The sequence below is a fragment of the Chamaea fasciata genome, unplaced genomic scaffold (genome assembly GCF_029207755.1).
Source record: "Chamaea fasciata isolate MVZ Bird 193981 ecotype frontalis unplaced genomic scaffold, bChaFas1.0.hap1 SCAF_3, whole genome shotgun sequence".
Classification (NCBI taxonomy): Eukaryota; Metazoa; Chordata; class Aves; order Passeriformes; family Sylviidae; genus Chamaea; species Chamaea fasciata.
In genome coordinates this window covers 15,543,236-15,566,594 of record NW_027094088.1, presented here as the reverse complement: position 1 = coordinate 15,566,594, position 23,359 = coordinate 15,543,236, and the positions used below count along the sequence as shown (strand labels likewise).

General features: G+C 44.2%; 1 protein-coding gene across 1 annotated transcript; it reads left to right on the top strand.

Moving 5' to 3' along the window:
* Positions 1 to 378: 378 nt before the first annotated feature.
* Positions 379 to 1,418, top strand: LOC136287611 (ankyrin repeat domain-containing protein 9-like). Its single transcript, XM_066180379.1, has one exon. It carries the CDS (start codon positions 379 to 381, stop codon positions 1,267 to 1,269), a length of 891 nt encoding a protein of 296 aa, XP_066036476.1. The 3' UTR covers positions 1,270 to 1,418.
* Positions 1,419 to 23,359: the final 21,941 nt, after the last annotated feature.

Below are 23,359 nucleotides of genomic sequence, written 5' to 3'. Positions count from 1 at the left end.
AGAAATCTGCCTCACCTCTCAAGCTAATTTTAGTCTCTCCCTCTGTTCTCCGTGGCTGTGTGTGTATAAAATCACTGGCAGTCTGACAGCGTTTCAGTAACCTGTGCCACGCGCAGAGCGAGATGTACTCACCAGCCATCTGCTTGCATGGCACGGGTTAACTGATCCTGTGGGATTGTGCTTACCTAAACAAAACCACTGCAGCGAGGGGAAAAACAATGAATGGGTGGAGATGATCAGCCCATGCATTCCAGCTAGTGCAGTCCAGGCAGCAATGACAGCCTGAAGGTTGCAGCAGCATCGGGATCAGCATTCCAAGTGCACCAGTCTTACAGTCTGGAGTGATTTTACGTGGAGCTGTTCTTTATTTGCTGAGCCATGGCCAGTAACCAGGCCAGCCTGCAGGATGATCAGAGCAGGCACTGCAAGTTCTTATCCTATATGTTCTACCAGGCTGTGAGAGATCACAAGCCTGTGTGGATGCTGGAAGACATGAGAACTATGGAGTATTTTTACTGGGAGGAAAATGCCAGCCTACGAACCTACTCACCTTCAGAAGCCCTTCTCTATGCAGTGGTGCATAATCACCTGCCTTATGCTCAGTATCTGCTGTCTCATTTTCCAGAGGAGGCTCTCAAGGTGCCTGGGGAACACTTCTGCTATTGCCCATCCTCTGCTCCTCACTTGGCCATGGCGGTCACATATGACAGGAGAGATATCTTGGGACTGATCATCAAAATTGCACACAAGCTCCCCAGCTTGAACTCCTACATCAATAGGGCTGGCTGCTTTCATCTGGAAGATGGGAAAACACCCCTGCACCTTGCCTGTGAACTGCTGAGGTCAGAGACAGTCCTCATCCTCCTCGGGAATGGAGCATCTCCCAGGATAGAGGACAGTAAAGGGCTTACCCCGCTGGACGTCATCCTGGAGCAGATGTGGGACTCCAAAGTCAATGTCGCATCAAAGAAGCTCTGCCTCGACTACCTCTTGCTCTTCATGCCCAACCCACAGTTTAAGATGCGGAAAGTTCTGCAGGAGCATCCAGACCACTGGACAGCTTTGCTGGGAGAAGACAAATTCAACAGCCTGGTGGGGAACACACCTGCTTCTTTATATATGCAAGCTATGCAAACTATTCTGCAGACTCTTCCCCCTTCCCACTTCCCCAAAAGCATCCAGGAACTACCTATACCTCAGGCACTAAAGCCCTTACCATCCTATGGCAAAAAACTACCATCAAAAAATGTGGTAAATGTTTTTCCTTGACTTTATTCAATGGGTCTTGGATTTTCCAAGGCAACTTAGAGGAGCTGGTCATCCACCACCCTCTGCATTTTAGTGTAATTTTAGTACTTAACCTATTAGGCTATGCTGGAAAATCCAATATTTTGTGACAAGATTTTAAATGTCTTTTCTAACTGATTGCAGGCACGGCACTTTTAAAGGCAAAAGCCTTCCTTGTTTTCTGTTTTGTTGTGCATGTGAAGGGTTAACTGTAGTTGAGACTGTGTTATGTTTGGTTTCTTAGTTGTCAGCTGGTATCAGTGTATGTGAATTCCCAATATAACTGTATCCTGTGTAATGCACCTGGGTTAAAAGGAGCTAGGTACCAGTGGGATTTTTAAATGGTGTCACTGCTAGAGCTGGGAGAAATACCATCCCCTACTAACAAGGTTCAGACATCAGGTTTGCTTTCTAACAATGCTCAAGCATCATTAGTAACAACCACAAAGTGCATGGCTGATGCTGCACGGATGCAGAGACAGTTCCTGCAGGATAACTGATCCTACCATGTTACTTTACAGCAGGTCATGGTGTGGAGGGCATGAGTTCAGAGAGGAGCAGTGTGTGTATATTCCTGGGGGATGGGAGATAAAGACAGAAAGAATAGCTAACAGAAAGCATCCAGTCTCACCTGGGAGCGAGGGGGTTAAAGGCAATCCCAGCACTGATGTCTCTACAGACTTGTGCAATGGGGAAGGAACCATTTTCCCTACTGTCCAGTAAAAAGAATGGCAGTTGGAGCAGGGACAGTGGGAGCCCTGTCCTTCATAAGTGGCATTATTTCTCCTAGACTTGTGTTTTAGAACATAATCTCTACAGGACATGTAGCTCACTAACTTGATTTCCTGTGGGTCTCAGTGCCACAGGCACTTGTTAGTTATCCTAAGATGGGGTATGTGGTGTTCTGCTGTTAAAAGTTGTTACTTGTTGTCAGTTAGAGTATTTTTGCCACCCAGGTCCAGACAGAAATCCTTATCCTGAAAATTACAAAATGTTCCCACTGACTGGGCACTGCAGGCAGGGTGAGTTTGCAGAAAGTGGGGCTGGGCAGCCTTCTGGGTAGCTCGGAATCATGCTGCCCTCTCTGCTTAAGGGACTGGTCCTGCTCTCCTGGCTCTTCTCAGCATCAACAGAGCAGTGGCAGAATCCCAGCACCCTTTGGGGGACATCCCTTATTTTGGACACCAGTGTTCCCCACTTTTTGTAAGCGCAGCCCTCTCCTCTGGTGACATAGCATAACTCATTTCCCCCGCCTGCACTGGGCAGCAGTGAAGAACTCACTCTCCTCTTCAGCTGGATTTAGAGCCCAAGGCTGTGGGGAAAAAAAAATGCTTTCCACAGGCAGTAGCAGAGAAAGATGTGCAGTCAAATCTCAATTTCTTTGTGCAAAAATGGCTTGTGTCTCATCAGGCTAATTCACTGCCTTTGCCAAGGAGGCCATGCTGGACCTGCGCCCTTCTTTCCGTCAGCACAGGGAGCACTTCCATTTAGTTTCCCTCTGCATGGGCTACCTCCTTTGTGCCAGGACACTGGCAATGCCAGCCATGGCCAGGTGGAGATTTCCAGTGAGGCTGCAGAACATGACACTCACAGCCACCTGGAACATCCTTTCTGAGACACTGGGATGCTCCTCCCAGCCATCTCTTCCCGCATGCCGTGGGATGACCTCAGTTCCGGTGCCACCTGTACTAGGCCAGGTAAATAAACAGGTTTGCTTGTGCGGTGGAGAAAGCCACCTTTGAGGGCTGGTGAGCCCAGCCCTAAAGGTAGCAAGCAGGCCATGAAGGGGTTAACCCTTCTCCTGAAATCCCACATCTCTGGTGTTGCAGTGTCCCTGCAACCCTGCCTCTGGGGACTTGAATGTCCTTCTCCATCTGTGTCTATTCCTCCTTGATGGGGAAGGCTGTGAATGGGGAAATGGTGAGGATTTTGGGGGAAGTCTGCTTGCTCAACAGCCTGTGCTGCAGACAGAGGCTGTCACAGCTTGGGAAGCAAAGCAGAACCCAAGGCAGATTTGCATTATAAGCGGTAGCTCAGCTGCTTCTGCCAAGCCCTCAGGCTCCCCAGCACTACCACACACTCCCCTGAAAACCGGGAGCTGGAGGCAGAAGACAGAGCAGGCTCTCGCTGCCCATGGCTGCCCAGAGTGACTGCACAGAGCATGGCCCCTGTGGTACCCCGGGAGTCCAGAGGAGCAGGACTGGGTTTGTCCCCAGCACCACTGCGGTATTTCATCCGGATGTCGGTGGGTGAGAGGCAGAGGAGGCTGGTGAAGGATATTATTAGAATAGTAATTAGGTCCTGGGAGCAGAGATCCCAGGAAAGGAGGAAATGGAAATCATCCAGTGATACTGCACTGGCCCGAAACCATGTGAGTTTCAGTGCTGTGGAGTTTCAGAAAAGACAGGAGGGAGGGGAGGGCTGTTCATCTTACAAATCCAAGGAGGCAGGGAGGAACTGTTGGCATTAATGGAGAGCGCTTTTTATTAAGGCAGGAGGCTGTACTCAGAGAGTCAGAGGAGCCCACTGTGAGTGTAAAATGGTGCAGGGGTCTCTTGTTGTCTGCAATAGTTATGGATCAATGCAGAGGTCAGGAATCAGGCACTTCAGGCTTTATGGGTGGATTTGTGGCAGACAGCAGGATGCTTGTGTGCATGCATTTGTCCATGTGGGAGGCTCCCCTCAATCCACATGCCAAGAGAGAGGGTAGAAGATGAATTGTCTTGACCAGTTTACTTCTGGGACATTCCTGTGACTAGTGCCCCAGCCTGGCAGAAAGCTGAGAGTCCACTGTTGGCTAACATGTAGAAATTCTGTTGTGTCCAGGCCAGAGTGTAACAGGCAGGCACCCACACAGGCAGGATCAGTACACAGCCCCCTCGTTTCTTCTTTTCCTGACCATTTTAGCAAGAGATCAAGCATCAGCTGGTCCTCAGTCACATCGGGCCTCCCATGTGCAGTTCCAGTGGGCCAGTTTAGGGTCATTAGCACTGAGGTGACAACTCTTTCCATTGCCTGCAGCAATATGACTGCAGGATGGGCACTCCAACTGCTGGAATGAGGGAATCTTCTCTCTAGACCCTTTTTGCTTATATGGGGTGATCTGCCTGTTAGTTTGAGATCCCATTTGTCTTCCTTCTCAGTTCAGTGACATGACACCAGATACGGCCAAATCTACCTCAGCCCTGACTGTGTTGGCTTTTTCTCTTCATTCTTTCCAAGCCAGGTCATTAGCAAAAGTAAACTCAAAATATTTTGCAGACTTCCTGCAACCTTGATGGTCTTGAAAAATCCCTATGCTTGCATGGCAAATATGTTGATGACTTTGTTAATCAAAAAGGGTGCTGGGTGTTGTGTGGTGATGTTTACATTCTGCATATCTGCATACTGGGTAAGTGTTGCTCAGATCTGTATTTCTGAACTTGAGAAAAAAGAATAAACACAAGTGAAAAATGGGGAGGGGTAAAGTCTTTTCTGATCTTTGGATTTAGGTTGGTTCTGCAGGTTACATCTCTTTAATTCCCGTTTTGAGGAGCAGCATTGTAAGGATCTGAATTGTCTGTATGTATGAGCCTTTGGTTTTGGTGAGAAGCACTTCAGTGAGCACGCCAGGCGGGGGGGAGTGAGTGAGTGAGTGAGTGAGTGAGTGAGTGAGTGAGTGAGTGAGTGAGTGAAGACGCGCAGGTGCGTGTGTGCACGTGTGTGAATGCTTGCCCTCTTGTCACACGTGTGAGTGTGTCTGCCCTCTTCTCACATGTCTGCCTGCCCTCTTGTCACACAGGTGCTCCCTTGTGACACACACGTGTCTGCCTTCCCTCTGTCACACAGGTGTGTGTGTCCTCTTCTCATGCATGTGTCTGCCTGCCCTCTTGTCACACATACATCTGCCTGCCTTCTTGTCACACACGTGTGTCTGTCTGCCCTCTCGTCACACACGTGTGAGTGTCTGCCTGCCCTCTCCTGGCAAACCCGTAACCGACTGACAGCTCCCATCCACTGCACTCCTCGTACCAGCAGCGAGCGATGCCCTATCGAAGCAGCCTTGTTACGAGGTCAGTGTGTGTGTCCCAGGCCCTATTCTGCTGACAGGTAAGGACATTTTTTCTCTTGTAAAGAGGCAGCAGTTTTGCTCTTGAAATGGGTGTTTTATCACCGAACACCAAGCACAAGGGCTTCTGCTTGCCACTGACTACAATCATCCAGCAAAGGATTTGTGATGCTGGCCACACTTTATTCTAGAACACATTTGAAAAAAAAAATCTCTTAAACATACATCTTTGTCTTTCTTTTTTTCTGGGCTGACAGCAAAATTCAGCTACCTATGCCCTCCTAACCCTATGCTTCTGTCTATTTCTGCAGCATCATTAGCAGGAAGGACAGGCCAGATTCTGACCTCAGTAACACCTCCTTACACCTGAAGTTGCACTTTTTAAGTCGGTTCCATCACTACTGATGTTTGTTGGTCTAAAGGAAAACAAAGTATTTGTGCATTTATGTTCTTCAAGGCTCCATAACTCTGACTTCAGTATACAAATAAATGTGACACTTAATCCCTGAAAACATTTTTTACATTTTTTGTACTCTGAATGTATATAGATATATATTTTTCATCTCTAACATCAATGGCATTTCCTTGTTCCCAGTTCTCTTGGTGTTTCTGGAATCAGCATGGCAGTGACAGATGCTGTTGTTCACTTATTAAGACTGAATGTTGCCATGCTCAAGTACAAATGAACGTTTATTGTATGATACAACTTTCTTATAAAGCCACACTTTTGTAATTTTGGTTTCTCTTTTTTAGGGGGAGACAAATCTTCCCTATAATTGTGTTTGCACATTACTTGCTGCATGATTAAAGATAAAAAGATTGTAACATGCTGGAATAAACTACATATACATAGCCTGATATAATTAGGTACACTAGCTGTGAAAATAATTTAATCTGATTGTATTAATATAATAAACTTGCAATATAAAATTGATGTGTCTTTTATTAGCCAATTGGTCAAAACCACCCATGAGAATCTGTTGCTTTTGCTTGGCTCATCTTATTGTTTGATAATCATCAAACTATGGCTCATTCTGTCTACTGAGCCATTATCTCAAAAAATGTGATCTGAGGAAAATAATGTTTCCCTTCACAGGCTTACAGTAGCTGACTGTGCTGTCAGGGGATGACCCGAAGTGATGAGGTGAACCCACACTTCACAGATCTGCTGAAAGGTGGTGATAAATCGGGAGGGGCTCAACAGGGGTTGAATGGTAATTGGTTTCAGACATTTTCATTTTTTAGGTTTGACTTCAACTTGCAGCTGTTTCCCATGAACCTAAGAGTGCTGGTAGCCTGCTTTCCTTCTCTGGTTTGTGCACCATCAACAAGCTCCTTCCCTTCCTCAGGTTTTTCTGTGTACAGGAATATGTCCTGGCAAGGCTTCCAGCACCAACCTCTCCTGTAGGCTCAGCTGAAGGTCTTCAGGCAGATGTGCACCTCTCACCCTCTGTGTTCTCCATGGGGTAAGGATCCAACAGATTCTGTGCCAAAACTTGAACCATCCAGATCCTCCTCTGCTCTAGTAAAAACAGCTAGCCAAAGTGTTTCAGGTGATAGGTAGCTGGTTTGGATGATGAGGGTGATGATAATAATAATGAGGTGTAGACTCCAGCACCAACTGCACCCACAGATCTCAAGGCACACTAGTACATGCAAGTTATAACCAAAGGATAACTCCTTTGATCCTGTGCTTGCATAGTAAGTTACTGGTTTCATGGAAGAATGCAGAGAGGGAAGTTTCACTGATCTCATTTGAAGAAGATCAAGACTATGTCCTTGCCTTCATAGAAGGAGATTTATCCCTAACTACTTCACCACAAGAATGTGGTCCCAAAGATGTAGTTTTCGGGCTTATTTGCTTCCATGTTTCCTGTGTTTGAGAAAGGGATTCTGATTCAGTTTCTCTCGTGCCCTGTCAGCTCTGCTGGTGCTGACCATTAGGGAGCCCCGGGCTGACGAATCCCTCAGATCCAGTCTCATGTAGGGTTTTTTACAACTGTAGTTAATTGGAGCCCACACACCAGCAGGCAGCAAGACAGGGATTTAAATAGAAAAATTTAAAGGGTATATTCCCTTGTGTGGGAGGAAGCACTGTCACAAGCAGATGATGCATTGAAAGAAATCCTGCCCACGCCTCAGTTACTTGGGTGCACTTCCCTGACAGGTTTGCACCTCCCAAAAGCAGCCGACAGGTTTGGCATTTCCCACACTGTCCCGTGTCTGCCTGGCCAGCACAGCAGCAATGCCCTGGGGGAGTGTGCTCTGCCTTCTGCTGCACCACCACTCTCAGCATGATGGCCACCAGGATCCAGCTCCCAAGATGCCTGCCTTTGTCTCCAGCACTTTGAAAGATGCTCTGAAGCCAAGAAGCCAGATTTCTTTGGGGGTGACTCCTAAGCAATACTTGATCTGGAAAATCAGTCACAATTTTCCAGTGTCAACTCCAGCTCTAGTAAAATGTGTGTGTATTTTGCTATGGGTCTCCTGTAGAGGAGAAGTTTAGTGCTGGTGGGAAGGCTTTTGACGAATTTCATGAGTTCGTAGAGATAAGAGATCTGTGCTCTATACACCAGCTCTGCCCACCCACACAGATCCCTGTGGAGAATGGGGAGCAGGAGGAATGATTATCACAGAGTTGTCAGACTCACACAAGAAAACCTGGGAGGAAGGAAGGGAAGAAAAGGGTTGGGAGAGGCAGTAAGGCAAGATGCCTTGTGGGAAGCAGATCCCACAGCTGAATAGAAATAGGGAAAATAGTCTGGAGAATCCCAAGCCACAGTACAAGCTATAAGAAACACAGAAACCACTCACTCCCACTTTCTATGGAGCTTGGCTTCAGGGTCACAGAGAATGTCAGGATGATAAAAAGAGGCTGACAAGCATTAGAAAAGGAAATAACCACTAGAGCTGACTGGAAATTGATGTTTCTATTCCACCAAAAATGACAATATCGCAAAATACACTTCAGTTCTAATTCAAAATGAAAATTCAAAATATCAAAACTAGTTTTACAGAGAAGAAAACTGATCCAGATCTATCATGATAACTCTTAAAGAATAGTAAAATTTTTATGATGAAATACTTCACAGTTTATTTTTAACAGTGTTAAAGCACTGAAAAATAATCAAAATATTATAAAATCACACACTTCTTTTGATAGCTGAAAGTCTTTGTTCAGATTTTCTTGTACCAGGATTTTTGTCAAAATAGGAACATAAAGCCCACAGTTCTGGGAGCTCCCACCATCATGCCATGTCTGCAGCACTGGCAATGGGAGAAGCCAGGTAAGCAGAGTACCTTTGCCCGACTACTTTCAGCAATACATTTCCTACTTAATTCCCTCAGTTCCCTCAGTGGTTGGATTGGAGATATTGGAGGCTATACCCTTGCCTAGTCCTTCAGCGTACTCAGCTTTTGACCTAGTGTCCCAAATTTGTCTAGTTCTTTTCTGAGCCTGTTGATACAGTAACATCCATAACTTCCTACAGCAGCAGTTTACATTTATCTGCACCCAAACTCACCTGCCACTTCTTTTTCCTCCTCAGTTTAGTGGGGTCCTTCAGGTGCCTCTGTGTGGTGTTTGGATACTTTGAAAACTCCAGTAGCACAGACAACACAGAGCTGTCACTGTTCACTCCTTTCTCCAGCCACAGGTTGTATACTAAACAAAATTAATTCCCACACCAATCTCCAGAACACCCCACTGCCGACTCTTCCTTACCCTTTGCCATTCTGTAATCAGCTTTCCCTGCATGAAATAACTCCTGTGATCCCATGAGAGCTTCATTTCTTTAATAATCTTTGGTGTGGAACCGTGCCCACAGGTTTTTGAGAATCCAAGTACATTATGTTCACCAGATCTCTCCTTTATCCCTTGTCCTTTTGAGTGAGGTAAGTACAAACAATTAAATTTTTATGAAGGTAAACTTTGCAGTAAAATCTGTTCTGACAGGAGATGGCAGAATGAAAAAGCTTTGTCCATTAGAAGGACCTGCAGGTTTTTATGGATTGTGCAAAATCTGCTTATAGAAGTATGGCCCATGGTGTGATTCTTGGAACAGTCCTGTGCAGGACCAGGAGTTGGACTCAGTGATTCTTGTGTGTCCCTTCCAACTCAGAATATTCTTTGGTTCCGTGATTCTGTAAAATGCATTGCCTTGAGATTGTAGGGGAATTCCAGATGGTATTTCTTTAAAAGTGTCTTCTAATTTTGAGGCTTTGACTGAAGCTGAAAATGAACAACTACAGGACAAAAATCTCTGTTCTTCTGCCTGGAAGGTGTTAGGGAGAGTCACTGTAAGCAGACTCTTCTGAGTTTACAGATCATGGTGAGATACTATTTTCAGCTGTGATGCATGTATTTACAGACACTGAACTTCTCACCAATAGAGGTGATTGCTTGATCAAATGAGGTTTTTTTATGGGACTCCTCCCATGGCTAGAACTGAGTTTCTCTGATAGATACAGGCTTTGGCTTACTTTTCTACCAGCCTGCAGAGCCCAGCATGGTGACAGACAGAAATTACATTCCATGTATAAGTTGGGATTTCATGAAAGGAAAGCCAAAATGACAGGAGGAAAGAGCTCTGCCTAAATTAGGTTTCTTCTTAGAGGTGTGTTCCCTAAACACTCAGAAATTCACATGCTTACTTAGGCTCAATCAGATCTGGTGAGCTACAGGAAAGTGTAAGGTATGGCAAGTAACCCGAATTGGGATCAGGGAGGCTGAGTGTAGCTTTCTCACAAAATTATCCAGCTCTTCTTTTGCAGAATTAACAGATTCTTGCAGCAGGTTGGTGCTTTGTGTTCTCTGGAAAACATGAACCAGGTTTCAGAATGTCTCAGTTCTGCCCTGACACACCTGATCATCATCCCCTCAATTAAAAAACATCACTAAAATGACGAAGTCCAAACCTAGACCTGTCCGTGCCCTTTCCCGTTCCCCTTTTGCAGATATTTAGACCCAGGGAGCCCCCTCCATCGTGGCTTGGGCCTTTGCCCCTACTGCCTTGGAGGGGATGAACACACAAATTTCAAGCTGTAAAATGACTGCACATGATACACAACATACAGCAAGAACGCATATGCAAGCACCATAGCTGATGTGAAAGAAGAGGCCCACCATGAGTCTTACTTATTTCTGGAGAGAAAGGTCCCTGCCTCAGCCAGGCAAGAGTCCATGACCAACATCCCAGTTCCTTACTGGTGCCAGCCTGACAGGTTTTGCCGAGCTACGTGTCAGTGCAACTCCTCTAAGATTCAGGCAGGCTACTCTTTGCCTTTAGGATCACATCAGACTTTAAACAGGCAACTTCAGCTTTACTTTTTAGTAGCTATGGCTTTTACTCCATGTAGACCTTTATACCATCCTCAGTCAAATCTAGAAACTGTTCAACCTGGCAGAGCTGCTAATGAATATGCTCTCACCAGCTGAAAGGAAGAGGAAAAAAAAAAAAAGGTATTTTAAAATGAAAGCCTTGTGTTTAAGTTTTACATTTCAAATGCTTTAAGTGGTTTGTTTTTTTGTTGGTTTTTTCCCCCTTCTTTCACTCCTGCAGTGTTGCCTGAAAAGCCAGTTGTGCTCAGCTATTGTCAGCTTCACTGCATGGCTCCCTGTGTTTTGACAGTCAGTCTTCAAATCACCACAACTTTGAAGTGGATCCATCTTCCAAAGGTACACCTTTTCTTCCTCCTCTCCTCAGCATCAGCAGCATATGAGCTCTATGGGGCTTTTAAACTCAAATACCACCGTTTATTAGAAGAGAAAATAAAGATGATAACTCATAAAATAAGGAAACTCAGCTGGGCAGGGTCGGAAAGGAATAAAAAGGAGTTATCAGCAGCCATCCCTTCTCCCAGGTGTGTCCTGGCTTGTTTGCTCCTTACACCTGTGCAGGTGCCGCCGGTGACCATTTCCACACAGCCCCGTTGTCTTGCTTTGGGTTTGTTTTTTATTTTTTGACGACTTTTCTTACTTCCCACCCCGGCGGCTCCTGCGCGGGCACCGGCCGGGCCTGGGCCGCCGCGCCGCCAATGACCGCCAGGTGGCGCCACCTCCCTTCGGCTGCCTCCGTGAGGGCGCCCCGAGGCCCTGAGGGAGCCCCGCGCCGCGAGCGCGCTGCAAAGCGTGGAATTGGCACAATTTTCCCTAAGAGAGGACGTTCTTTGGTGTTTGGTCTTCGTATGCTTTCCAGCCTAATCAGCAGGAAAGGAGATTTTCGAAACAGCAGCTAACGAGCAATCCCTGAGCGATGTCCAGGTGTTAGACAAATTACTTGCTGGTGGAGTTGCCTTGCTAAGGTTTAGGGCTCCAGGTGTTCGAGTGATCTCCCACCTCGGGGGAGGTTAACAAAGCCTGGGGAGAAGGATGTGTGGCTGATAGTGGACACAAAGAATGCCAGAGTTATGGGCCACAAGGACATTTGACAGGACCCCAAAGATAAGGAAGAAACTAATAAAGACAGCTCAGCAACTGTGCTGTATCAGATCCAATTGGGTAAAAGGTAATTCAGGCAGAGGGAGATGGTGACCACCAACCCACGGCCACGGACTCAAGAAACCCACTGACCCAAAAGAAAAGTAAGACTGAGTATGGGACTAATTAGCAGGAGAAGCAAGAGAATCATTAATAAGCAGAAGACAGAATACTAATTAACAAGGGAACTATGTAATTTGTAGCCAATGAACAAAAATTCCTTTGTTTGCTAAAATGTATAAATTGCAAAAGGTTTTGATAGTTGGTGTGCTTGATTTGTGGAATACCACCGATCATCCAGGCTTGTGCAACTCTGAGATAATCGATGTCTCTCTCAAATGTATAATTATAGGCTTGATGCCCACAAATCCCTTTTTTGTGGATGACAAGGTGACTCCAGGGCCGTAAGTGGACCCTGCCATCGTGAGGGGACCCCAGGATTGTGAGGTGACCCCAGTACTGTTGGCTGCCCGAAGCCTGCGTCTGTCTGGTGATCCTACAGCATATCACTCAGATGAAGGGTCCAAACCAAAACCAAATATGCAAACCCAGCTGCAGGAAGGTGGTGCAGGTGCCTTTATTGTCAGCCACCAAAGAAAGGTTTGGGGTTTATTCAGCAATGGAAAGGCCTCAGGTGCCATGGAAGTTGACCCTGGAGCTGGGTTCTAGGCAAAGAGCTACAGACACAAATTTTTTTCTACAGGGCATGTGGGGTCGCTAGGCAAAGATGAGCAGGCGGACATTTTTCATCCTCTCTGCTGCCTCCAAAGTCAAGGAGAAGCTGTGGTGATTTAGTTGGCCAGGGACAGCTGAGAGGTTCCATATCTGTGTTTAGCCAAGTACGTAAAAACCAGGGATCTGATGCAGCCCCATTGGATCACTACTCCTGCACAGAAAAGCTCATTAAGACAGAGGACTCAGCAGTGATGGAGCTGTGAGAGCCACCATTTCCCGCTTTCCCAGGAGAAGGGAGGCTGGGGCAGGAAGCACATGCACTGCAGCCAGGCAAGGAGCCTGCCTGTTCACTGGGCATCTCTTGCAGAAAGCAAAGAATTGCTGAGGGGCTTGATAGCTATCAGGGAACAAGGAAAGGTACTGCCAAAGATGTCTTTAGCTCTGTTTCTGAGACATTTATGAAACATCAAATACCTAGACAGTGGTAGCTGGCCCAATAGCCTGAAGTCTCAGCTAAAAAAAACCCAGTCTGTCTTCTTGGAGCTATCATTCTCTGTTCTGGGGGTCTGTTCCTTTATTTTCACTCCTCTCTGCTTCAGGGCTAATCAGCAGAGCTTGCAAACCAATAACAAATTGGTTAAAAATCAGCTTTATATGCAAAGCCTAAAATAAAACATCTGTATATATCCCAGAAGCCTTCACAACCTCCTGTTTTATTAGTATCTCTAAAATAACTTTTCTTTCCTGACTCTAATTCCAGCTAGAAGCACTCTGATAATCCTCATAGGACTGTTATGTGTATTTCCAATTAAGCAATTTATAAGCACAGGCTGTGAGGAGCTTTTTGTTCTTAAGGAAATTATTTCTTCATTAAGAGTAAAACAAGTCTTTTTTTATCCCTGCTTAATATGAAAGCCCTTGTGTCCCCTTCACATATGCTTTAAGTACTGAACTGTGCAGAAGGAGATTAATCATGTTGTACCCTGACAAGCAGGGAAGACACAGCAGCTGGGTCAGTCACTCAGGGAATAGGCTTTTCAGTGTTTGTTTTCAGAGACAAGTAAAAGTCAGACAGACAGACACTTGCTTTCAAGTTCCTTGCCTTTGCCAGAGGCAACCCACACAATCATGAGCCCTTCTGGAGTCTGAGTCATGAAGAACTGCGGCAGATAAAATGAAGACAGTCAAGAGGAAAAAAAAATATCCCATTCATGCCCAGCTAATGAGTAGAAGTTCCAAATTTCCTCTTGTTTTGCAGGCTGTGTACCTTAATTAGATGAATCACAGAACACTGAGAGTGGAAAACACAGGCCAGACAGCTCATAAGAGTCCACTTCATCCTTTCACACTGGCAGCATTATCCACCTCCCTGACAAGGAAAAATGTCCCTCCATTTTCCTGGACTGTCATGAGGCATGAGCAAACATGGAAAATGAAGAGCAGAAAGGATGGATGATTGAGTTTAGCTTGTATAGTAGCACAAGCATCCTATTCCTATTTTTGTCCCCAGGCCCAGGCATTTACACTTTCTATAAAGGCACTTATGAGCCCATGTTCTGGTCAAGGGCAGCCCCATGAACAAATAGCATGAGTTGCACTGAGCAGCAACATGAGAGACCTTCAAAGGGAGGGCACGTTTACTAATATCAGGAATGAACTCACCAAAAAGCTTCTAATGTGGTCACAGAAGACATTTTGAGCCTTGAGTGTTCCTGGAACTCTGGAAAACCCCACATAAGTGTCATTAAGTAAACTGCATTCCCTTCATTTTCCTCTAAGTCCTAGAAGGAGACAGCCTAATAATGGGAGAGCTCCTGAATGTTTAAGGTTAATATCTCTTATCTGTTTACAGTAACAAATGTATAGAAATTGAGAAACTGACAACAAATGGAATTACTACATTAGTAAAGAGCTAATCTATAGAAATAGGTTAGAGATCGAGATGCTGCAGCATGTAAGTCTGTGCCAGTGCTTTACTTGCACAGGGTCAGTGGGAAATGTGTCATGTATTCCAGCAGCACCAGCAGCCCCATGTATTTTTCCCAGGAATGGATGCACAAAATGGCTGATGAATGAATCTAGAAGTGGTGGATTAAACTGTACAGTTCAATGTAGACATTGTAGCATTCAGTGAAGAAATGATGAGTTTAGAATGACCTTAAAACCTTGATGTTTCCTTTTCAGTCTCTGCATTTCATGCCATGGTCAGTAATACCATTTATCATGACTTTTTGTGTCATGGAATGGATTTTATTTAGCAGCAGAATGAAGAAATGCCTGGCTATAGTTTCCTCAGCAATCCCAATGGCACTGTGGTTTTTGGTTATTCTGGTTTTATGAGGTCACTCTCTGTCTTAAAGGGAAATAGGTTTTCAAGAGGGATTTGAAAAAAGATGGGGCAATATGTGACATTGTGCATTGGCTCCTGGGACAGAGACAGCTCTACTGGCACATGGAGAGTCATTGATCTGCCAGCTCAAAAAAAAAGTCACTTATGTCATGGAAGCACGAGAGAAAGAAAGAGGACAGAGTGACAAACAAGTCACACTTGGTGCTCAGAGTCAGCACTGCTGTCATAATGGAGGGAAGAAAGGTAAAAAATGTCAGAAGCAGACAAGCAGGTTGAGAAAGGCGCTGCAGGAAGCAGAAAGGTGCAAAAAATAATGCCATAGGGGGAAATGGAGGGTAGGGAGGGAGAAAGAAGTATTAATGATACCATCATTATGCAGGGCATGAGGTCAATGTGGAAGCTGTGTTTTGGGTTGGCTGCAGTCCCAGGGAGGCCAGAAACAGACAAGATAACATCCAGCAGAAGATAAAGTGGTCAAGGCCATGATCTGTCCTGAGTCTTAGAAACACTGCAGAAGAAAAATGATTTGTGTTTAGGTATAGCCTAATGTACAAAAGAGTATTGTGGGCAATCAGAGCTGTCTCACTACTTCACCTAAAGGAAAAGGGATATGGCAACATCTCAGTTATAAAAACTGAGAGAACAAGAAGAGGCAGTCAAAGAGAAAGATTTAATTTGCTCAGTGTTCAGTCACCAAGAGACGTGGGGGTGGCAATATTGCCAAAGCTAAACCGAATTGAGTAAAATAGATTAGAAGCAGTGAGTCAGATGTGTGAGCTCATGGTGGCACAGCTGATATTTGAAATTGCAGGAAGAGTGAGGATCATAGGAACCTTCACAGGGACTTTTCTTCCTGGGTTTTACCGTTCAGATCCCATCAAAACACACACAGTTCAACAACTCTTAGTCACCACAAACCTGCAAGAGCACGTCAGAGAAGGGAAAGGGAGAGCAGTGGGCAGATGTGGAGCTGCAGGAATATTCTTTGGATAGATGTAGGAATTTTAGAGAAAATCACTCTCAAATTTAGATCCTCACTGAAGACCTCAGCCCTCAGGGGAATCTTTTGTGAGTAAAGGTTTAGGACTTGTGCATCAGCTGCTGTAAAGTCTCTTTTGTGGCCACTCCAGGCAGTGCCAAAACGGATGATCCATAACAACACATGGACCATGGAGGCACAAGTCACATTTCTGTCTATGACCGCACACAGTAAAATAATTTTGTTTAACTAGCTTGTATTTATTTGCTTTCCACCAATACCACTGTAATTTCTTTTAGTATCCACATGTATTTTTCTCCCCTTACTCAAACTTTTGTGAAAAGGGAACCACTTTGCAACAGCTCCTTGATTTTTACATACCTGCCTGAATGGCTGTGGTAGCAACATGCTCCTGTATTGCTCTAGGAAGTAGCTTTACATGCACTGTTTCATCTAGTTCTTAATTCTTCCACTGGGGCACTAAATCTGGACTAAGCTGAAATACTAGGACAATAATTCTTAATCCACTGTGGAACATTAACTGAGTGTTAAGACAGCGATTTGCTGTATATTATGAACGTGTCTCCATTTTGTTTCCTCTCTGGAGATGCTGATTCACTGATGGAGAGATGTTCTTCCAGGCAAGAAAAGATTAAGTAGAGACAACAGACTCAGAAGTAATAAATAAGGCTGTAGAACAAAACTGCCTAATATTGTATTATTTTAGAAACAGTATATAATCATGTCATCAGAGATGTGCTGTGATGCACACACGCGAGGGAGCAGAGTTAAGGTGGTGCCTCTAAATCTTACACTGTGCTAGTTCAGGAGGTTACAGAGTTTACAGCTGTGTGTTTTCTGCTGGATCAATCCAGCACTGGGAAGGAAGTTTGCATCTGTTTAGCCACAGCAGTGTCTTCTTGGTTCCCATCAGACAAAGTGTTCTTCAAAGGAATGTGAGCACTATTTCCCCTGCTTACCATGTGTGAACCCAAGGTGCTGGAGAAATGGCAGGTCCTTTAGTCCCTGAGATCAAACCTGCAGTACAAAGGAACCAAGTTTCCTGCTCCCTGCTTCTGTGTGCAGTATGTGCTCCCACTGTTCCTCACTTGTGCCCTACTGCAGGGAGGCTGCGTGGCTGAAATTCTGGACACAAGTTTGGATAGTGCCTCTTTAATACAGACAGAGCACAGGCTGGGATCACAGGCAGCCTGCCAGAATTGTCACATCACCCTGTCTGAAGGGACCATCTTCAAAACCACACAGCAGCAACTGATCAAAGACAAGGTTGTTGCTCTTTTGTTTCTGTGATTCTGCTGTCCAGAAGGCACCTGGGCTGATGTTGCTGTCCTGGCTGCTCTTCATACTGTTGCTGGGAGCAAACCAGGCTACACTTCTTCAGGCTTGGAACAGGCAGCACATAGGGATAGCACATAGCACATAAGGTGTGGGCAGAAAGAAGGGGCTCACTGGACTCTGTTCCTGGGGTTTTTTTTGGCAATGGCTAAATGGCAGACATTTCAGCACCCTATTGAGCACAGTAACCTACCCCAGTTGAAAAGGTAAATTTAAATGGTAACTGCAAAGATAAATTGTAAATTCTCCTCTGAGTGGATCAAGGTGCAGAAAAGAACCTGAGATTGTGTGGTGGTGTCTGGAGTCGTTTACCAGCTTGATCACTCACCAGTCCACATGGACAGTTTGTATCCTTAGGTTTGGTGGGTCCGAACCTCAGGCTGAAGCGTAGAGAGAGCATGGAAGAAGAAAGAGTGACTCTCACGGGAGCTGAAGCTAGATATTTACTGCCCCCACAGGGTCAAGTCCCGAGAGTTCTGGTTCCAGCTTTTGTATAGGGAGTACGGGGAGGGGCAAGGGTGAACTAGAACCAATACCAGGTAAGGAGGGAGTGACCAAGACAGAAAGACAACAAACAGGACATCTGATACATGATACAGGGCGGAGAAGTCAGAGGCTCTGCCAATCACCCCAGCCTCTCACCAGCGTCTGGGCTGGGTTGCAGGGAGATGGACAGGACCTACAACTAGGGAAAAACCAAAGGGGTTAGAACACGGGGTAGTCTGGAACAAACCATTCTACATAAAATTACAAACGAATAATTTCACACCGCTACAAGATTGCTTGTTCATGACATGAAGCCACATTGCTATAGGAATTAAAAAAGCAGAATGCTTCTTTTGAGCAAACAAGTGTCAGGATATTGGTCAGTCACTACTTGCAAATCTTTACTGGGAATCCATTTCACTTAATCCAGACTTACTGAAGGCGTCTGAAGGAAGGACTTGATCATTATTCCTAAGCAAAATCAGGTATGCAGTGTGGCCTGTTTGTTTTTGATGGTGTGTTGTGTAGCTGTGAGAGTTCAAACCTTCAGACACTCTGGAACTGAGCCTGCTCTCTCCTGTAGGTCAGGGTGTTCTCCTAGGTCTGGAACTTGTGCCTATAATGCCCAGCTCCTCTCTTGCTATAAGAAGGGATGGGTGCCTGTTACTGGTGTAACAGTGCTCTGTTAACTCTCACTTCACGCTCTGGGGAACTGCAATTTTTCACAGCAGAGTCAGAGATGACATTCTTAGCACATTCCTTTCATTTCTTTCCCCTGGTATAGCAATTACTATTCTACACAGTTCTGCTTCATGTGGTTCTTTAAAATTTATTTTTAAGGTTTCCCGAAAAACTTGCCTAGTAAGAGTTTTTGCATAATTGCTCCTCAAGATTTGCATTGCAAAATTTCTTCACAGTATTAGCTCTTGGAGCTGGCTGCAGGCTTATGTTACCTCCTACTAGGTTAATCCACACAGCTCTCAATTGAATGATCTAAACACAGGAATATGGATTGCCTTTTGCTTCTGTTCTCAGAACAGCATTGTTCTTTCTTGGCCACTCCATTTTTTTTTAACTATTCCCAATTCAATTACTTCTGCAATAGGCCTTAAAACTTTCCTAATGAAAGGGAGCTGCAGTATCTGTCAGAAGAATCTTTTGGTGTATTTTCAGAAGCTTGTCAGATTCTCAGGTTTTGCAACCTGGAGTTAGGCCTGGCTGATTTGTGACTGATGGTATCAGAGAGGTAGTTCTCTTTTTCCTTCCTTGTTTAATCGTATGCCTTAAATTATTGTCAGTGGTGGGTTTATATTCCTCCTTACAGATTTACAGAGTTTCAGCACAGTTATATCTCTGGATTCAAAGGGAATGATGACAGACTGAACTGCATTTGCTTTCCAAAATCTAGCTTTAAAGTTTCCCTCTGGACTGGAACACACTGATTTTAATTCATTTCTGGATGGCACTGATTTAAGCAATTTTTTCACTTCTCTCCTCAGAGAAATTATTCTCTACCTATCTGTAAAGGTTCCTTAATATTCTGTCTTCACTTTGCTCTGGGTCTGAGAATTTTAAAATTCTCCCATTTTAACTGTCACTCCCCTTGTGATACTTGGACTCTTGCACACAATTTAAAAGCATCTTCTGTCATTTTTGCTTTTGCAGTTGTTACTTTGCCATGCTAGTTCTTTTTGATCTTTTCTCACTTGCTCCAAAAGTTTTTTTTTTTTTTTTTTTTTTTTTTTTTTTTTTTTTTTTTTTTAATCGGGCATATAATGTTCTTGAAGTTCAAGCTTGTGGTCATATTTACTCCTGTCTGCCATCATCCATAACCTCTTCCTTAGAAATAGTTCTTAGCGCTTTTCATGACTTCTTAGCCAAGATGTCATGATAAGAATGAAGTGAGGGAAAGTGGAGTTTCTAACAACATTCGCTGAGTCCTCCAAGTAATGATCCTTAGCTTCATCTCCTGACAAAATGTGCTTGATATGGTGCCTTTTTGTTCTCCTGCTATAGGTGTAAAAATTACCTTCCTCCTTATTCTTTGGATGTATTTTTAAATGCTGTTGTTCCCAGCAGGAAGTTTGACTGCCTGGCTTGACAAGTTTAACAAGGTGAGCATTACTGGCCTATTTCTTTGATGATAAATGGGAAGAGAAGTAAGTGGGGAGTAAGCTACAGGTGCACCATCTCTCTGGGTGACCACAGTCATTCTTTGGGGTTGTGAGCCTGTTTGAATTTCTCTCTGCTTGTAAACAAACTGGTCAGATAGTAAACAAGTTAGTGAACACCTGGTAAACTCCTGGCAAGACACAGCTAAACTCTTTCAGCCTCTGAAACAAGGTATCTGCATCCAAACTGCCTACTGGGAATAATCTGCAGCCTTTGTCAGCCCCCGAACCGTGCACAGGCACTGTCTGGAGGAACCTCTGCTCACCAGAGCCAGGGCTTGTGCTGGCAAAAGTTTCACAGCACAGATGCTCCCTGTTCGAAGTGTATGCCCAGCCCATGACTTTGCATTCTTTGGGTAAAGTGTATATTGTGCTTTGTTCCTTAACTTTTCTGTGATGTGACTCCTGGAGTCAAGAAAGAGGTTCAAGATGCCTCTCCCATGCTTCCTGCTCTGGGAATGATGGTAAGGGGCGTTTCCACCACTGCCATGAGATGTGATTGGGCTGTTTGGTGCTTGATAGAAGGCTGACACTGCTGTGGTATCTAAAATGTTTTATAACTCTGTCTTTCTAGGCACCCTTTCCTGCAGCTTATATCAGCCACACTTTGTAAAATTTTATCTGAAGTTGTTCAATCACACATAAAAAATAGAGTATGGCGATTATGTTGGCCTGGCTAAAAATCTTACAATACTGTGGCTTGGAATGCTTACTTTTTCCAGGCATCATAGGAAAGGCATTTTTGGTATCAAGTGAGCCCGTTTCACTGTCTCCAGGAAAACGTATCTTGGCCAAATCATAAACTCTGACTAATTTTAATTTGAACACTCTCAGTAGAAGCTTGTTCTCTTGGCAGCTGAATTCCTGGCTGTGACATTTGCAGTGAGCATCCTCCAGCTTCTCCCTGCCAGCTCATCTGCCAGTGTGCAGCTCCATGCTGAACCCAGGGCTGGCACCTTCTCCTCTGGAGCGCGGAGCACTGCAGGGTGTGGAGTGGGGAGCAGGGCCAGCAGGAGCAAAAGTGGACTTAATGTTACAGGAAGGAAGAGGCTGTGAGGAAGGAGAGTAAGCAGAACCAGCATCCATCCAGCTTCTTATGTTCTTTCTCATCTAACACTGAAACAATCCAAGGCTTTCTCAAAACTCCGTGTTTATTTGTTGGCAAGTATCTGTATTATCTGGTGATGAAGGATGTATCCTACATCGCTCAGATTTGTTGATTGGGTTTCTACCTCATGTAACTGATCCCTATGGATGATAATGGACGCCTACTGCTACCAATTACTTATTAGCACATGTGGTAAAGATCTGTACTTCAGACCTAATAGGTTTCAGCTCCATTTGGAGGTTACTAGGGTTTCATATAATATAATTTCTTTTCAATTAACGTGGCAAGTGACTTGGTAATTCCAGTAAATGACTAGGTACTTAAAGAAAATCTGTCTGGAAATACAAATTTCTGTCCAGCTGGAAATTTTAACAATTGACATTTTACTTGAGACAAAACAGGAAAAAAAAGTTACTGTATTCTTGAGGTAGAACATTAAACCAAATGCCCTTCTAATTTTTCCTCTGTGAGTTATGTCCTCAAAGGGTTAACATGAAGAAAATAGGGTGATCAAAGATTTTATGGAAGGACAACTTTGATCTCATAGATAGTAGAACACAGGGCTTAATCCAAAATTAACATCTTATATGGGTTAATTAAAGGAAACAAAGGTGAGAAATCTTGTTCTACTCTTGAACAGCTCATTTACCTTGTCTTTAATGTAAATTATCAATGAGGTTCCTGTCATGAAAATAAATCTCATTAAAAATACATCACTTGTTCACACACATGTAAACCAAGGAAAGAGTGTTCTCCTGCCAGATGAAATTGATGTTACTCAGATGCAGAGCAAAGATGATGTGGGCTTTAAAATGCAGTCACTCTTGCTTTTGTCTGGGTTTACATTTTCTGAAAAATCTTTCTGTTTCCCTCAGTGGGATATCAGAGTCCTTAATTAATGTGGAATAGTGTGTGTGGGGGTGCAAACAGATGACTGAAGGGCAGACTTGGAGCAAGAAGAGCTTGAAACCCACATTCCCTTTTTGCTAGTGGACTCATTGCCAAAGGTTAAATGTCCTTAGGTTACAACTTCCTTGAGATTTTCTATAACTTTCCATTGAATAGAAGTTCAGATAAAATGAAACTGTGAAAGCAAATACTATTTGAAACTGTAAAAAAGTGTAAAAAATTATATTTGGCTTATAAATCATAACATCATATTATTATTATTCTCTTGGAGCAGTTTATGGAGCAGTAAAGCTAAAATTCTGTACAGAGATGAAAGTCAATATCTATCTCCATCCCTACACCAACATTAGTAGGAAATATTACCAGACATTGCAAGCTAGGAAGGAAATAAGAAGAATATTAACTAGAGCCTTTTTTCCATATTATAGTCCCATATTACAGAACAAACAAGTATGCAGTCCTTCTTTGTATACTTATAGAACTTCCTCTCCACAGAGCAATAAAGAGGCAGAGATTCCTGAGTGTTTGGTTGGATGAGGCCTAACAATTGCAACATCAGGGATACCTCAAGAGGCAGTGATCTCCCCACCACTGCAAGGTGAGAAACTCTACAGCAACACATTTGTATGGGAAGCGGGCATAGAAAGAATTCTAATGTTTTCATTGTGTTTTAAAATCTATGTGTGAAGGTCACAGCAAAGCTTTTGTTTCATATTTATGGTCCCAAAGGCTTTATTCATTCATTGTGCATAGGCTTGCCAGGCTGAGGTTACAGCTTGATCACTTCAGTCAACTTTAGGTCAGGCCCCTGACCGGAAAGAGAGTAAGATACAAAGTAGGCTGTTCAGCACATTAAATTGTATTCGGTGGGTGGTACGGCCAGGAGGTGGCAGAGCAAGTCTGATTTACCACTTCCGAGTGGCAGGCTCTGGGTATTTTCCAGTCTTGACGCTGTGGGAAGATGGTGAGTTCCTGCAGTTCTCCCATTTGCACCGTTTAATGGCAACTGCCTGCACGCCACTCACAGCATTTGCAAGGCTATAAAGAGTCTTCCAGCAAGTTTGCAGAGCTCTCTAGGAAATGATGGTATTATTTTTCCTTTTTTTTTTTTTTCCTTTCTCTTTTTTAATTATAATTTTGCACTTCTGACTCAACTCTGCTGTTCACCGGCAGTTTGGCCAACACGTCGTTTTAGAGGTAAGAATGAGTCTTCCTCGCATGCACATCCTTGCAAGCAAATGACATTGACCCTGCCCACAGCAGCACACAGTGACAAAAGCACATCGTTCAAGCAAGGGCCTGAGGAGTAAGGACACATACCTTGCACCAAAGTGCTACCAATAATTTGGTAATCTAAACTGTATCTGCTTGTAAATTACTCTATTAAAAAAGCAATAGGTTTCAGCAAAACGTGTCTTTTTCTTAAGAGCTACTGGTGCTGGTTAGTAACAAATCCCCCAAGTTTATTAACAGAAAGCAACCCCAAAATCTCTCTGTGTTTTGTTTAATGGG

Coding starts and splice junctions, on each gene's coding strand:
- LOC136287611 (XM_066180379.1), top strand. CDS start 379: ATGGCCAGTAACCAGGCCAGCCTGCAGGATGATCAGAGCAGGCACTGC.